The following is a 13961-nucleotide window of genomic DNA, read 5'->3' as shown; positions in this document are numbered from 1 at the left end:
TTTCCCCTATTTTAGAACGCTTAGATCATGTTTCCAACTCAGTCTCTTATGTCCTCTTGCCTCACACGTATGCTTGTGTAAAATTATTGCATCATGCTAATGCCTCCTAGACGAACACATGAGTGAAATTGTTCTGTAAAGAAGCAGGTAGTTGTTGCAAAGCAACCTGACAAATACCATATTCTAAGGAGAGCGTTGATATTTGAATTCGTACAAAAGTCATTTGTTTATGATTAGTAATAATTGGCACGTCAAAGGAAGTCATCCTTTGTGGTAACAAAAAAAAGACCGCGGCAGTTCGAGCTTTCACAATACAGCAGTGGCTACGCTACACGAGTTTAGGTGTGTGGTTGGATCTAGCCGTTTTAATTGAACTGGGGATGGGGTAGTTTGGTTCATTTCCTGTGTGCGTAATAGATAGCTATGGAATTTAAAGAGTGGTAGAGAAATAATAGTGGGCTTAAAACCACCTAATGGGGAAAAAATGAGCTAAATATACAAATATGCAAATGCCATTTTGAAGTAAGGTATCTGAAGTGATATTGTATCAAAGCCCACTCTAATTTATTTTTTTCCTTGTGCTAGTAGAATTAGCGTGTTGGCTGGATTGGCTGGTCATACAGTTGTTGTGGAAGCACAAGGCTGTGGAACAACTGTCCCTGATTTCTTCCATTTTGCGTTTCGGCAAGTGCTCTTCGCATCACCACCACCTCCCTTGACAGTGAGCTTGACATCATTCAAGGTTATGCCTTGGCAAGGTACATTTCTGCTGCAGTCCAGCTTGATAGCCTCCTTGGAAGCACTTGTGCCCCTGATGTTCTTGAAGACCACATTGCTAATCTGAACTGCAGATGTCTGAGACAAAAACACTAAATTATAAGCTTCCATATTATTCACACAAATGGACAACTGAATAACACAAAAGCTATCACTAAGAACTGTACCTGTTTCTTGCATGGTGTTGCAGAGTCACAGTAGTTTTGATCGATAATGACGGGGTTCCAAACATTTTCCATGATCATGTTCTGGAAAACAATGTACTTCGCGTACCCCCGACCACCCTGCCATGTCTTGATGCGAGCTCCGTTGGTTGTGCCATATAGCCTGACAGTGCCGATGGTGACATTGTTGACATGAGCTTCAGAGTTGTGATCGCCTAGGCTCCCGATGCTGATGCCGTGTCCTGGTCCGCACACCATGTTCTTGACATGGAGGTTCTCAGTTCCATCCTCGATCGACATGCAATCGTCCCCGGTCTTGATTGTGCAGCCTGTCACTTGTACATTTTTACTTCTGGTGATATGGATGCCATCGGTGTTTGGGCTAGTGCCTGGTGCTGTGATTGTCAGGCCAGAGATCCTAACATTTGTGCAATCCTCCACTGACATGTGGATTTGTTGGCTGTTTAGTAGCTTCAAGTTCTCCACTTTCAGATTTGAACAGGAGTAGAATGTCAAGGCCTGTCAGATAAAATTAATTCAGATTTTGTCAGAACAAAATACCCAAGGTTCCTGCATTGGGATGTGCTAGAAGATTAGAAATCAAACTCACCGTTGGAGATTCAGTGCATGCCTGAAAGAAAACAAAAGAAAAAAAGTTTCACATCAGATAGTTCCAAAAATAAAATGGAAGACTGTAAAGCTACATAAATTCAGAGCACTTACAAGTTTCGCATTCGTTTTGCAAGAATTTTGCCACCAAATCTTGCCATTTCCATCGACCGTCCCACCGCCAGCGACAGTAAGACCAATTACACCATTGAACATAATCCAGTGCCTAATAGTTTCCTTGCTCCAATCTGACCTCTTTGGAGGAGCCACCAAAGTACCCTCTATCTGAAAATTTTCAGGAACATAAGATTTTCGAGTAATTGAATTTCACATGAAAGTAAATGTAAGTGCACGGGTGCATCTTTCTCACCATGAACGTGATGCTGGATTTGCATGGGCCAGATAGTGTAATGTGCTTGGTGAGGTATCTCTTGCCCTTTGGAACAAGAACAATAGAAGGTTGCAAAGAGGAGCAAGCCGCAGCCCATGCCTTTGACAATGCCTGCAACAATGGTAGTAGTTCAGTTTTGCTATTCGTCAGTCGCCTGTTAATAAAACAAAGACATTATACGGTGTCGCATTGTACCTTTGTATCATCATGTTGTCCATCTCCGTAAGAGCCATGTTTGCGCACATCGAACACAGCCTTCTTCGACTCGAGAGACGACTTTCCTCTCAGACTATCATCTCCATTAGTCAAAGAGGATGCATTCATGTTGACCTTGGCATGAACACTACACAAGAAGAAGGACATGACAACGACAAATGCAGAGAAAAGGAGCACATTGCAAGCCATCTTTCCAGGTGTAAAATGTGTACTACAATTCAGACGAAACCACTATGCAGAGATGCTTGCAAAGTTTGCAGTTTCGGTCTTGTGAGATGTGTTGCTGAATGTGGCGATCGATGGAGACCAAGGATTCAATCAGGGGGTCTATTTATACGCGCCGAAAGCGGTTAGAAATCTTTGGATCTTCTCAACTCAGGTTGCTTGTTGTTGATCAGCTAGGTTGGTTCAGATATTTGGAGCCTAGTACCACTAGATTCTGTCAGCATGGGAAGTTGGGAACTGAGACAAATGTGCCTGAATCCTCACTCTTGTTGCTTCACTATGTGGTCTACTTGTATGGCTAATCAGTAATAGCTTCCAACTTAGCTAATCCTCCTATGGACAGTTCAGCACTAAGAAAGCAAAATCAAGGACACTTGGAGCACTCATGGGTACAGATAATCAGCTCAAATATAATCCTACACATTTCGTTAGTGCTGCACTCTTGAGAACCACTAACACTAATTAAGCTTACATGAAAACTGAACCCTGACAGATGTACGATCCACAGGCTTCCATTTGCAGTTTCACAAGTCATTATGTGCCTAATGGCTTTGCTAATGACATGTTATCAGGAAAAAATGGCATGTGTATGGGAATGTCAACGTGGTATAATCTAGATGTAGCAGCATGATCTGTTCCGATCACTCGTCTCTGATGAATCTAGAAGCATAAAATTCAGGTATAAGATGTTTAGCTCTTAGCTGAGAATGGAAACGTATGGGGCTCCAAGGTAGCCTATGGAAGAGAAAACAATGCAGATTTCAGGAGATTTCTCACAGATATCTTAATGAAAGTATGGAGAATTCATGGAGTAATCAGATGGACAACCTGCTTCCAAGAATGGGGAAGAACAGAAATTTTTTTAATGGATTTCTGGAAATAGTATGCAACGACGTTCAGAGGACCATGCATACTGTGTATGGAATGTCTGACAGCTCTGGAACTACCATTCTCAAGCTTAATTGGGGATGTTTTGATCATCCTTAATTGGTTGGTAAATCCTTTCATCTAGCCTACTAATTTCCTTGCAAAAAGAAGTACCTCCTAATTTCATACAGGAATTCTTGTCTTAGTTGGTCTTATTTTATAGGGTAATTTGGAACCATACCATTATAATTTTTCAAAGTTTGAGATATGCCATCGGTATCTCAATGACATGTCATTATATTAGGGCATCAAACAATTGACAACCCCATCTGTAGGTCGTAACTGAGATAATACAAGAATTGCTCTGAAACCATGAAAGAATGTTCTGAATTTTTACATAATGGATTAAAACCTGGTCTCTACACCAACAAGGAATCAAGGATGTACACGGCCAAAAGTCTAAATATGAGCACATAGACCCACTCCCCTTTACAAGAGGGTACACAACCATCTAGATAAAATCATTTAAACAACAAACTCAAGGAGAAAAGAAACTACACATCTATTCTCTTTCTCACATTCCAACCAAACTTAGAAAAGAACTCCAATCTCTAGATTCCAATGGCTTGCAGCATTCTTTCAGCCTATTGCCATGATTCTCTTTAAGCAGCAGCGACCAATGTTGCGCCCAAGATGTCCCCCTTGAAAATCACCTATAAAAATGAGTTCGTTTTCGAGCCATTAAAGACTGCACCATTTTCTGTTTAACCATACCGCCCAACACAATGCCACTATACCAACAAAGATTTAATATTTTAGCCTAGGTTGAACACCATTTAAAAAAACCAACTACCAAAAAGATGAGTAACATTATTAGGTGAATGGAAGAATGTTCTGGATTATATCCTATCATATAGAATCTATAGTTTTTCAATAATATTGGTAGACAGACTTCTGACACATGTCGATGCATTAAACAACACATCTCAACAACTTAACATGTTCCAAACTAAGCCCTATAATATAATTTACTTTTGGTTCATTCTTCTATCATCCTCAATTTGTCCTCCAATCCTCACCCCCCCCTTCTCTCTCTCTCCCACTATTTGCTTTGCGCCGAAGGTCCAGTTAGGGTTTACAGTTTCGATGAGTACAAATCTACTGGGGGGATTAAAATATTTCAGAATGAATAATTTTGAAATTTTGATCGAGTTCGAATAAATTTTGATAAAATCATAAAAATTGATGAAACTTTCAAATGAAATATTTTCATGCCGAGGGGTGGAGCTCGGAAATTTTGAACCAAAACTGCAAACACTACTACAACTTGTCAGCTCCAACTTTTGTTCCTCCTAGTTGCAAAGCATCGGAGAACTTCTCGGTGGATCTATTTGATAGTTTTATGACTGAAAATCACCAAAGTTAGCGCTTGGAGGAGACACGGCGCGCGTTTTTTTGGCGCTAAGAGCGCTTAGTGCTAACTAACAGCGCTTAGCGCTAACTTTTTTTCTTTATTTTTTCTAGATAAAAATTCATCACGTTTCTGTTTCTTCCTTTTTTTAGTTGACTGAAACAAACTTTCAAATACGGATTTGAACTCAGATTTAAAAATTTCAAGTCAAGATTTAAATACTATCCACTTAGATTTTAAAAAAATTCAACTCAGATTTTGAAAGTTTCAAAAATCTTGATTTGAAAACTTTCAAGTCAGATTTAAAAAAATTCAAGTCAAGATTTGAAAAATTTCAACTTAGATTTAAAAACTTTCATCTCAGATTCAAAAACATTCAACTCAAATTTGAAAACTTTCATCTCAAAAATTAAAAACTTTCATAGTACAATATTGCTAGCAGTGTACTCTTTGAGGTGCAATCCCTGTTCGTGGGGGGTCCCATTTGCGTTCTCTACATCTCGTCCTTCACACCATCTCCTCTCCATAGTCCATCCCCATCAAATAAATTACCATTGTCTTCATCTTCCAGCATGTTGAATCATCCCCCATGCGTCGTTTTGCTCGGTCGGACCATCCTGTCCCAGCCCCATTATAGTCCTCTCATCACTTTACATCCTCTGGTTGGCCTTGCAAATTCGTCTGCTGGCAAAGTCCAAGGGAACCAAGCTTGCATGGCCCTTCGGTGGCTAGTCTCTCTGCTTACATGCGTCCATCAGCCACTGCATCAAGCTTTTGTATTGGATACTGCATTCCTATTTCCTCCATTTTGATATTCCTTATAATTTTCATGTGTATTCGAGAACTAATGCTTGGTTCCATTTTATTAATGGCCCCGCTTGATTATTCCAAAAAGAAATATACGTTGTGTTCTTAGGGGGTTCTATAATACAATAATGCACTACTACCTCCGTCCCATAAAAATTGAATTTCTAGGGAATTAAGGACATATTAGAAGGATAGACAAATGACTACAATAACCTATTTAATGAACACAGTACATGTACACATTCCATATATAAACTTGATTAAAAGGAATGTCAAAACAATGGGTTAGAGGAGATGGAAGGAAAGAAGATTACAAGGAAATGTAATCAATTTACTGGGTCCCACATTAGTAGAAATACAATTTTTATGGACAAAAGTTCAAAGCTAGAAATTCAATTTTTATGGGACAGATGTAGTACCAGAAATCACTAGTTTACCTATGCTTTGTTTTACTAGGGAAAGACAAAAAAAATGTAGGGAAGGCTTTCCCTACCATGTTTTGTAGGGAAACAAACGTTGGCAAAGAAAAATATCCCTATGATTTTGCACGAGAAAACGTAGGGGGGAAATTGTTCCCTATGATTTTTTATAGTAGGGAACCGCATGCCTACACGGCACATTCTCTAGTGTGTAGAAGTTGTTCCACTACATTTGTTCTTGAACTTTTACATAGTAGGGAATGTTTAATTCATGTTTTTAGCAAACCCGAAAATCATCTCCCAGTTTAATAACAACCGCATACTGAAATACAACTAACATTCAAAATCAGATAAATTATTCCACTCAATTCACCAAAAGATGACCAAACAATGATACTAAATATATCAGAAAGTGATAATATATCTTACAGAGTACATATTGCCTAGACAATCTTGCAGCCAACAACTAATTACAACGTTCTACATCATTATGTTCTCACAAGATTCAAGCCATCCAAACAAATATCCAATTAAAAAAATAGCTCGCAATGGGCTTTGATCACTTATGTGAGGCTTCGAGAACAAGAACTCAGTACAAGAACTCCGAGTGTTGCTTCACACACGGTTAATTTTTTAGGGCCTCTCTATCTAGTATATACCTGTACACATCATGTATCCCTCAAGAACCCAGAGAGTTGCTTCGCACACTCTGTCAATTTAGGGCCTCTCTATCTAGTATCTATCTGTACACATCATGTATCCCTCCTAAGATTTCAAGTTTACACCAAAGTTGTAGTTTCCGCTACGTATTTATCCTCCTACTCTACATATAATCTTCTCTAAAGATCATCTGACACTCTACATCCTCCACTTAATCTGATGTTCCAACCAGCTCCAGATCAATTTTTGAAACCACAGGGCAATGGACTGACACACCAGATTTCTTCCATTCTGCATTCTGGCAGGTGCTCTTGGCATTACTGCTACCTCCCTTGACAGTGAGATTGACATTCTCCAAGGTTATGCCATGGCAAGGCACACTGTTGCTGCAATGCAGCACGATGGCCTCCTCTGATGCACTTGTGCCCCTGATGTTCTTGAACAGCAAATTGCTCACCTCCACTGCAGATTTCTGCAATCAAAATTATCTCTAGTTAAGCTAAACCGTGCAGACGAATTCAATAATAGGTAAAGAAATTAAATTCAACTTGATCATCATGATTTTATGTCAAAAATTAAGTTTAACTTTGTATACCTGTTGCTTGCAGGGTGTAGAAGAGTCACAGTAGTTTTGGTCGATGATGATGGGGTTCCAGACATTGTCCATGACCATGTTTTGGAACACGATGTTCTTCGCTGAACCCTTTCCTCCCTGCCATGTCTTGATGCGAGCTCCATTCGTTGTGCCATACAGCCTGACATTGTCCACGGTGACATTGTTGACATGAGCTTCAGAATTATGATCCCCCAAGCTGCCGATGCTGATGCCGTGTCCCGGTCCACACACCATGTTCTTGACATGCAGGTTCTTGGTTCCGTCCTCGATCGACATGCAGTCATCCCCGGTCTTGATCGTGCAGTCTGTCACCTGAACATCTCTGCTGCGTGTGATGTGGATGCCATCGGTGTTTGGGGCAGTTTCTGGTGCTGTGATCGACAGGCGAGACATCTTCACGTCGGTGCAATCCTCCACTGAAATCTGGATTTGCTGGCTGTTCACCACCTTCAGGTTCTCCACTTTCAGAATAAAGTGCTTCCCTATGTTCTTAGCAACACAGCCACAGGCATGTCCAGGAAATCATACTAGCAATCACTGCTGCTTTCAAAATTTTCATAATGAATACTACCTACATCCCTCAATGTTTGACGTTGGACGTCAAACAAAAAAGAACGGAGGGAGCACTTTGTAACACTTTAATTTTGTACCATGGTGACTTGTATATAAAACTTTACTGTATCATGATGATTATGGGGGCAGATCATACACAGGACAGTAAAATCACCATCTACATAGCAATCTGGAAAGTTACCTCTTTGTTGGTCATTGGTACCATGCCGCCCCTTCTCCAAACAAATTAAGTTCAATTATTCAAAGAATGAACCTAACAAGGCATAATAAGCAAATTATGAAAAAATGAACATAACAAACACCAGATTAAGCATCAACTGTTCGGAAACCTGAGAAAGGAAATTAGAGTTGATTTTTCCCCCTTCACTCTTAGAGTATGAATGATCAATGCATTAGAATGTATAGTAAAAGATTTGTTCCTGGAAAGAAGACAAGATGATAGTAATAAACAAAAGGGGCAAAAACAAGTGCACCACCTAGTGATATTGCCGCTGCAATCTTGACTCCTCATCCTCCTATTTTTCCTAGGTTTATTCCACACAAAAAAATATAATATATCAAAAATTGGAAGCTGAACCGGCTTGTCTAGCTCTGTTGGTGATAATGGAGGAGAAATTAAGAGAAATGGAAGAACGAGGAGGACAACGCATATGCAATGGTTTTACCACCATGGAGCTCCACCACCTTCTTCTTCTTCAACCGCCGGTTCGGTCAAATCCAGGAGGAGGCAGTCGCTGCTGCTACTATGCAACCTGATTCCCAGTCAATGGAAGTTGCCGCTCGTCGGGGGATGGAGCAACAAACTGCACAGCGAGCTGTCCGCGCCATGGAAGAAGCTAGGGGCAACCCTCATCGCCATCGCCGCCGCCGTCTCCTCGGTCACCGCTGCCGCCGTGGACTCGACGCGGGCGGCCGCTGCTTCCATCGCGCTGGATGCAGTGCCCACCATCACCGGCCGCTCGTCGCCCTGCCCTTGAATGCCCAGCCTAACGCCGTTCCCGCCGGAGATGACGCCGCCGCCGCCGCCGTGGGGACTCGCCGCGGCGGCGGGGGATCGTTTTTTTTTTTTGTTGTTTTTTGTGTGCGTGTTCATTTCTTTTCTCGAAAAAAATGGCCCATGAAAGATTCCAGCCCGGCCCACTAAGAAACTACTCCTCGTAAAGTCGTAAGGCCCAGATGACGCGAGAGCCCGATCGGACGGTCCAGATAGACCTGATCGCGCTATAAGAGGGGCGCACCACGCACTCGTCGCAAAACCCTCAGCCGCCGCCGCCCGAGCAGAGAAGCCGCCTTCGCCGCCGCCGCCGCACTCCACCGCGCGCTCTCCGTCTCCGGCCGCCGCCAGGTGAGGAGGATCTCCCTTACCCTACCCTCTCTCCCCTCTCTTCCTCGTGTGCGTGGCTTTACTTTACCCCCTGTGATCGATCGCGCTCGAGGACGACGTCCCTTTCGCGTGATCTTGGTTCTTGGTGTGGGTCTGATTTGCTGCTGGGTTGAACCCTTGTGATTCCTACCAACTGGGGTAGACGATGAGAGTGAGAGTGCGTGCGCTCTGTGGTATTTGGATGGAACTAGAATTCGGGAAGTGCTTGGTCATATCCTTTTTATTCCGCATGAATTGTTGCTGTGTTAGGCTAGTGAGGCAGATTTGTTAATTTATTTTTGAATCTAGGTATACAACGTCGAGTCCTTTCAGTTTGAAATGTCTCGCAGCTAGAACCTGAGTTTTTTTTGTTGGGTCGATGTGCAGTAGAACGAAGAGAACTTTTTTTAACAAAAAATTTGGTAGGTACTACCATGTTAGATGGAGTAGTTGTAGTTTTAGTGAAGGTTTTTTGTTACTCATATTGTTTAGAAACCAGTAAGGCAGCCATTTCGTTTTTCATCGTCAGATTGGCAGCTTGGTCTGGTTTTTGCTTAGATATGTTCTTTTCTTTGTTGGATTCTTAATGCTCAAGAACCTGCAGCTTGATCAGATCGCTGTTTTCTGAAGAAGCCCATGATAGTAGTTGCAATTACTTGATTTGATAACAGTTATGATGTAAAATGCTTATGATTACCATTAGGCAACTTCTTTCAGGCCATTCCTCAAATGTGATCCTTGATTATTTGTGTGTTGCATGTATATGTTATACACTCATCACAAAACAGACATGCATTTGTGATTGTTATTTGTAGTTAAGGTGTTTTGTCTATAATTATATCTGTCATATTGAGCTTAGTGATCATCTATTTTTAGACCATTTTCTACCTGTGGAAAATACAATGGAAAAACATTTGGTAGTTGCACTGTCTTTAGGTTTGTTGTTAACAAAATATTTAAGTAATACAAATTTCTTCTCATATTTTGCAGACAAGATGGTGAGAGTCAGTGTCCTCAATGACGCTCTGAAAACCATGTACAATGCTGAGAAGCGTGGTAAGCGCCAAGTTCTTATCCGGCCCTCGTCAAAGGTGATCATCAAGTTCCTCATCGTCATGCAGAAGCATGGTATGTCTTCTCTCAGCGTGTACTGTTACTGATCTGTAGACATGAAGCTGTGATTGATTGTTTATACACAATGATGTCAGGACTCATGCCACAACCCATACTGTTACATTTCTGACTGCAGGTTACATTGGTGAGTTTGAGTTTGTTGATGACCACCGGTCTGGCAAGATCGTGGTTGAGCTGAATGGACGCCTTAACAAGTGTGGTGTCATCAGCCCACGCTTTGATGTTGGTGTCAAGGAAATCGAGTCCTGGACTGCTAGGCTGCTTCCCTCCCGTCAGGTTAGTTCACAAAATCGAAACCACCAACTTGTCAAGAGACATCACTTAGCTTAAGTTACATCGCCTGAGAAATACTTCATCACTTAGCTTCAGTTATTTCTGTGAAAATGCCCTCTGACTTTAACTATGATATGTTATGTAGTTTGGGTACATTGTCCTTACCACCTCTGCCGGAATCATGGACCACGAAGAAGCGAGGCGGAAGAACGTCGGAGGCAAGGTGCTCGGCTTTTTCTACTAGAGATATTCATCTCACATGGAAGATTTTCTCAGGTGTTAGCAAGAAGAGCTTTGTTAGTAGTGGGAGTCTGAGAACTTGTTAAGATTATTGTCTCCTATGTCTGAATTACCCCCCAATCTGTTTTTATTTTGCTTGGCGACTGAGTGAGCTGCTGTACTTTTCTCCATCGTATGATGGCTCAGAATCTTGCATGATGCGTGCCTGCCTTTTTGATACTCCTAATCTTTTACAAGTTACTATAAACTTCCTGGGATCTTTTACAAGTTACTGAAAACTTTTCTGCGAGCTATTTGTGTTCTCTCGGTTTGTTGCTTTGCTGCTCTGCCTAATCCGCTCACAAAATTGCACGATTAGTGGGGCACATTGGCGATTAGTCTATCTGGTGAAGACAGTACGCCTGCCCCAGAACAAACGTGTGTAGTCAGTCCTCAAATTTTAAACAAAATATAATGTAATTTTGCAACATGATATTAATTGACTTATCAATAAAAAAAACACATTCATATAATAGCATTTGTAAATAGTTTTCACTTTTTTAGACATGATTCTATGGTAGTATAGCATCGACCGATTTGATGACCAAAACATCAAATAAATATATAAGAATATAAGGAATCAATATACTTATTATGGGCGTATCTCTATAAAATCGATCACTTCTCTCAATGGTTTGATGACCAAAACATCAAATAGATATATAAGAATATAAGGAATCAATATACTTATTATGGGCGTATCTCCTCTATAAAATCCATCACTTCTCTCAATGGATTGAGTCATATAATCAAATCTTATTATGAAAAAGATGGATTGAGCGACGGGACATTAACCTGGATTTAGCCCTCCTCTCTACTATCTACTGGCTAGACCTCAGTTTAGAGCAAAGCGTGAACTCTGCTTCTAACCATCAATAAGATTGACTCGAACAAGACTGGGTTCCTATGAAAGAGAGGCCAGTTCGAGGGTGTGCTTTTAGGTCTTGATCGAGAGTAAACATATGTAGCCGTTGGAAATTGAAGTTCTAATTGTATGTACTACGTCCTCCATTTCATATGTTAATGAATCGACATATATATGTGTGTCTAGATTCATTAACATCTACATGAACGTGGGCAATGGTAGAAAGTTCACGTAAGTACTTAGAGAAGTTTAATAGTATAGCCAACTACTGTCTCTAAATCATCTATAGTCAATTTAATAGCCAATTCATATAATAGTTACCTATAAATATATAATGTACTATTAATATCTAGTCCCACCTATCATACACACATTTCGTCTTGGAATTCATGTTGCAGCAGGTGGCTACAAATCTGTAGCTCTGCCGCTCATCTCTCTTCTTTCATCTCCTCGATATGGTTCATGTTGCAACAGGTGGCTACAAATCTGTAGCCCCACTGCTCATCTCTCTTCTTTCATCTCCTCGATATATGTCTATAGTTGGCTTATAGTCTGCACCTGCTCGTAGTGCACCTCATTATCGGCAGAGAGCTCACTGACTACTACTCCGACACTAGGGACAGCAGGTTCCCCGTGTACACGCCGACGTGGGCGCACCTCGCCGCCGTCGCCACGTCGGTGTGGCCGCCGGTGATCGGATCGTACACCCGCATCACGCCGCCGCCGTGCCGTGTCCCGCCGCTGCCGCCGGCCCACACCCAGAAGACGATCCTCCCGTCGTCGAGCACCACCACTGGCTCCGCCCTCTCTCCGTCGCACCGCCATGGCCGCCGGTGGTACGGCATGGTGACCGTGTACTGCTTCGACCAGTGCTGCTCGCCGTCGCCGGCGGCGAGGAGGAACCACAGGTCCAGGGTGGCAGCTCGGTGGTCGTCGATGGCCACCACCAGCGAGCCTCCCAGCTCGGCGAGCGTGACGCGGGGGCGGTCCGGCCGGGTCGGGCGCCACGCGGCGAGCGGCGGGCCGCCGACGAGGGCCGGCCGCCATTGCTCCGCCTCGAGGTCGAACGCCGCGATCCGGTCCGCGAGGTACGCGCGGCGCAGCAAGAAGTAGGCGACCCCGCCGGCGACGGCCACGTCCCCGCGCCGCGTTCTGACCACGAGCGGTGGGCTCGGCGCCTCCCTCCACCGCGCGTTCTGACCACGGCCGCCGGCGACGGCGAGGGTGAGCACCGCGCAGACTTGCGGCTCGCCGTGCACGACCGTGCCGATGCGGAGCACCTTGTGCTCTCCCGACGACGACGCGGCCCGGCCGAGCGTGAACGAGCAGTTGATGGGGTGGTGCTCGCCGTCGGGAACGAGGGAGACGGCGGCGGACGCCGCCGCGTCGAGCACGCGGAGCCGCCGGTCGTTGCCGACGAGGAGAGCCACGCCGTCGCGCGCCGACGACACCGCGTCCGTGTCGCACCTCCCGGCGGGCACCCTCTTGGCGACGTCGCCGGACGCGCCCACGAGGTAGACGTCCACCAGCTCGATCCCGCCGGCGTCGAGGCGGTCGCAGGCGGCGACGACGAGGTGCGGGTCCGGGTGCCTGGCGGCGTGCGCGGCGGCGAACCGCGGGTCGGACAGCACGGCGCGCCACGGGCGGCACACGGCGCGGAGGCGGCACGCCGGCCTCGCCGGGAGGCGGAGGAGGACGGCGTTGAGCAGGTCCACTGGCAGGACGCCGTCGTTGGGGGTGGCGACGAGAGGATAGTTGCCACCATTTCCGCCGCTGCCGTCAACTCGCCGCCTTTTCCGCGGCGGTGGCGCCATTGCTGACGGCGTGCAGGTTTTGTCAGAAGTGAAACAGTAGCTCACTCACCTTATACACAAGGGCTGACGAGCAGTCCGAATACTAGACCTATTATAAGGCTACTACTTCTACTAGTCTATGGTAGTAGTAACATATTCGGAGACTGAATCTGATCAAGTCCTAAACTCAGAGTTTAATTTTGTTTAGCGGTTAATTTTAAGTCAAGGTGAAATTAGTTTGATGTCTCTAGAATATTATCATGCCTGGCGATACAATTACCCGTGAGTATCATTGGAAAAGATCATGTCAATATACTCTAATAACAATTTTTTTTGTAACTATTTGTATTATATTTGATAGAGATAGATCCACAATGGGACATCCGGGATATATGAAAAAAAAAAAGACGCGACTATACAGAGACCGTATGCTGTATTTAACCAGAGACTTCACTCTCAAGTCCGGTTGCATTGTCTACCACATCTTTTTTTCTTCTTATAGAATTTTTTTTTAAATTA

At 43.7% G+C, this 13961-nt stretch overlaps 4 protein-coding genes across 6 annotated transcripts; 1 reads left to right on the top strand and 3 right to left on the bottom strand.

Moving 5' to 3' along the window:
- Nucleotides 1-252: 252 nt before the first annotated feature.
- LOC107275419 (polygalacturonase) lies at nucleotides 253-2346 on the bottom strand. The gene is made up of 6 exons (XM_026027274.2): nucleotides 2137-2346; nucleotides 1921-2052; nucleotides 1665-1835; nucleotides 1552-1572; nucleotides 945-1460; nucleotides 253-855 (listed from the first exon to the last, which is right to left on the bottom strand). Exons 1-6 carry the CDS (start codon nucleotides 2344-2346, stop codon nucleotides 616-618), a joined length of 1290 nt encoding a protein of 429 aa, XP_025883059.2. The 3' UTR covers nucleotides 253-615.
- Nucleotides 2347-6266: 3920 nt separating this feature from the next.
- On the bottom strand, nucleotides 6267-8825 carry LOC4342698 (polygalacturonase). 3 transcript variants are annotated; one of them, XM_026026681.2, is made up of 5 exons: nucleotides 8401-8825; nucleotides 8212-8259; nucleotides 7917-7988; nucleotides 7142-7609; nucleotides 6267-7018 (listed from the first exon to the last, which is right to left on the bottom strand). In XM_026026681.2, the coding sequence occupies exons 3-5, from the start codon at nucleotides 7938-7940 to the stop codon at nucleotides 6758-6760; spliced, it is 753 nt and encodes a 250-aa protein (XP_025882466.1). In that variant the 5' UTR covers nucleotides 7941-7988; nucleotides 8212-8259; nucleotides 8401-8825; the 3' UTR covers nucleotides 6267-6757. The 3 variants fall into 3 exon arrangements, with proteins under 3 accessions (XP_025882466.1, XP_025882469.1, XP_025882464.1); XM_026026684.2 differs by having other exon boundaries at nucleotides 7142-7988; XM_026026679.2 differs by having other exon boundaries at nucleotides 7917-8825.
- A 130-nt stretch (nucleotides 8826-8955) lies between these two features.
- On the top strand, nucleotides 8956-10964 carry LOC4342697 (small ribosomal subunit protein uS8z/uS8w). Its single transcript, XM_015789122.3, has 4 exons — nucleotides 8956-9080; nucleotides 10089-10226; nucleotides 10348-10508; nucleotides 10651-10964. Exons 2-4 carry the CDS (start codon nucleotides 10094-10096, stop codon nucleotides 10747-10749), a joined length of 393 nt encoding a protein of 130 aa, XP_015644608.1. The 5' UTR covers nucleotides 8956-9080; nucleotides 10089-10093; the 3' UTR covers nucleotides 10750-10964.
- A 1043-nt stretch (nucleotides 10965-12007) lies between these two features.
- LOC112939642 (F-box/LRR-repeat protein At2g43260) lies at nucleotides 12008-13463 on the bottom strand. Its single transcript, XM_066312310.1, has one exon. It carries the CDS (start codon nucleotides 13461-13463, stop codon nucleotides 12252-12254), a length of 1212 nt encoding a protein of 403 aa, XP_066168407.1. The 3' UTR covers nucleotides 12008-12251.
- Between the last annotated feature and the right edge of the window lie 498 nt (nucleotides 13464-13961).

Source organism: Oryza sativa, chromosome 7, assembly GCF_034140825.1.
Source record: "Oryza sativa Japonica Group chromosome 7, ASM3414082v1".
Classification (NCBI taxonomy): Eukaryota; Viridiplantae; Streptophyta; class Magnoliopsida; order Poales; family Poaceae; genus Oryza; species Oryza sativa.
This window is presented reverse-complemented; position numbering and strand designations above follow the sequence as displayed.

Coding starts and splice junctions, on each gene's coding strand:
- LOC107275419 (XM_026027274.2), bottom strand. CDS start 2,346: ATGGCTTGCAATGTGCTCCTTTTCTCTGCATTTGTCGTTGTCATGTCC. Junction 2,053..2,136: donor GACAACATGATGATACAAAG/GTACAATGCGAC, acceptor CCATTGTTGCAG/GCATTGTCAAAGGCATGGGC. Junction 1,573..1,664: donor GCAAAACGAATGCGAAACTT/GTAAGTGCTCTG, acceptor GTTTTCTTTCAG/GCATGCACTGAATCTCCAAC.
- LOC4342698 (XM_026026679.2), bottom strand. CDS start 7,940: ATGGTACCAATGACCAACAAAGAG. Junction 7,610..7,916: donor TACCAATGACCAACAAAGAG/GTAACTTTCCAG, acceptor GAGAACCTGAAG/GTGGTGAACAGCCAGCAAAT. Junction 7,019..7,141: donor CTACACCCTGCAAGCAACAG/GTATACAAAGTT, acceptor TTTTGATTGCAG/AAATCTGCAGTGGAGGTGAG.
- LOC4342697 (XM_015789122.3), top strand. CDS start 10,094: ATGGTGAGAGTCAGTGTCCTCAATGACGCTCTGAAAACCATGTACAAT. Junction 10,227..10,347: donor CATCGTCATGCAGAAGCATG/GTATGTCTTCTC, acceptor TTCTGACTGCAG/GTTACATTGGTGAGTTTGAG. Junction 10,509..10,650: donor GGCTGCTTCCCTCCCGTCAG/GTTAGTTCACAA, acceptor TATGTTATGTAG/TTTGGGTACATTGTCCTTAC.
- LOC112939642 (XM_066312310.1), bottom strand. CDS start 13,463: ATGGCGCCACCGCCGCGGAAAAGGCGGCGAGTTGACGGCAGCGGCGGA.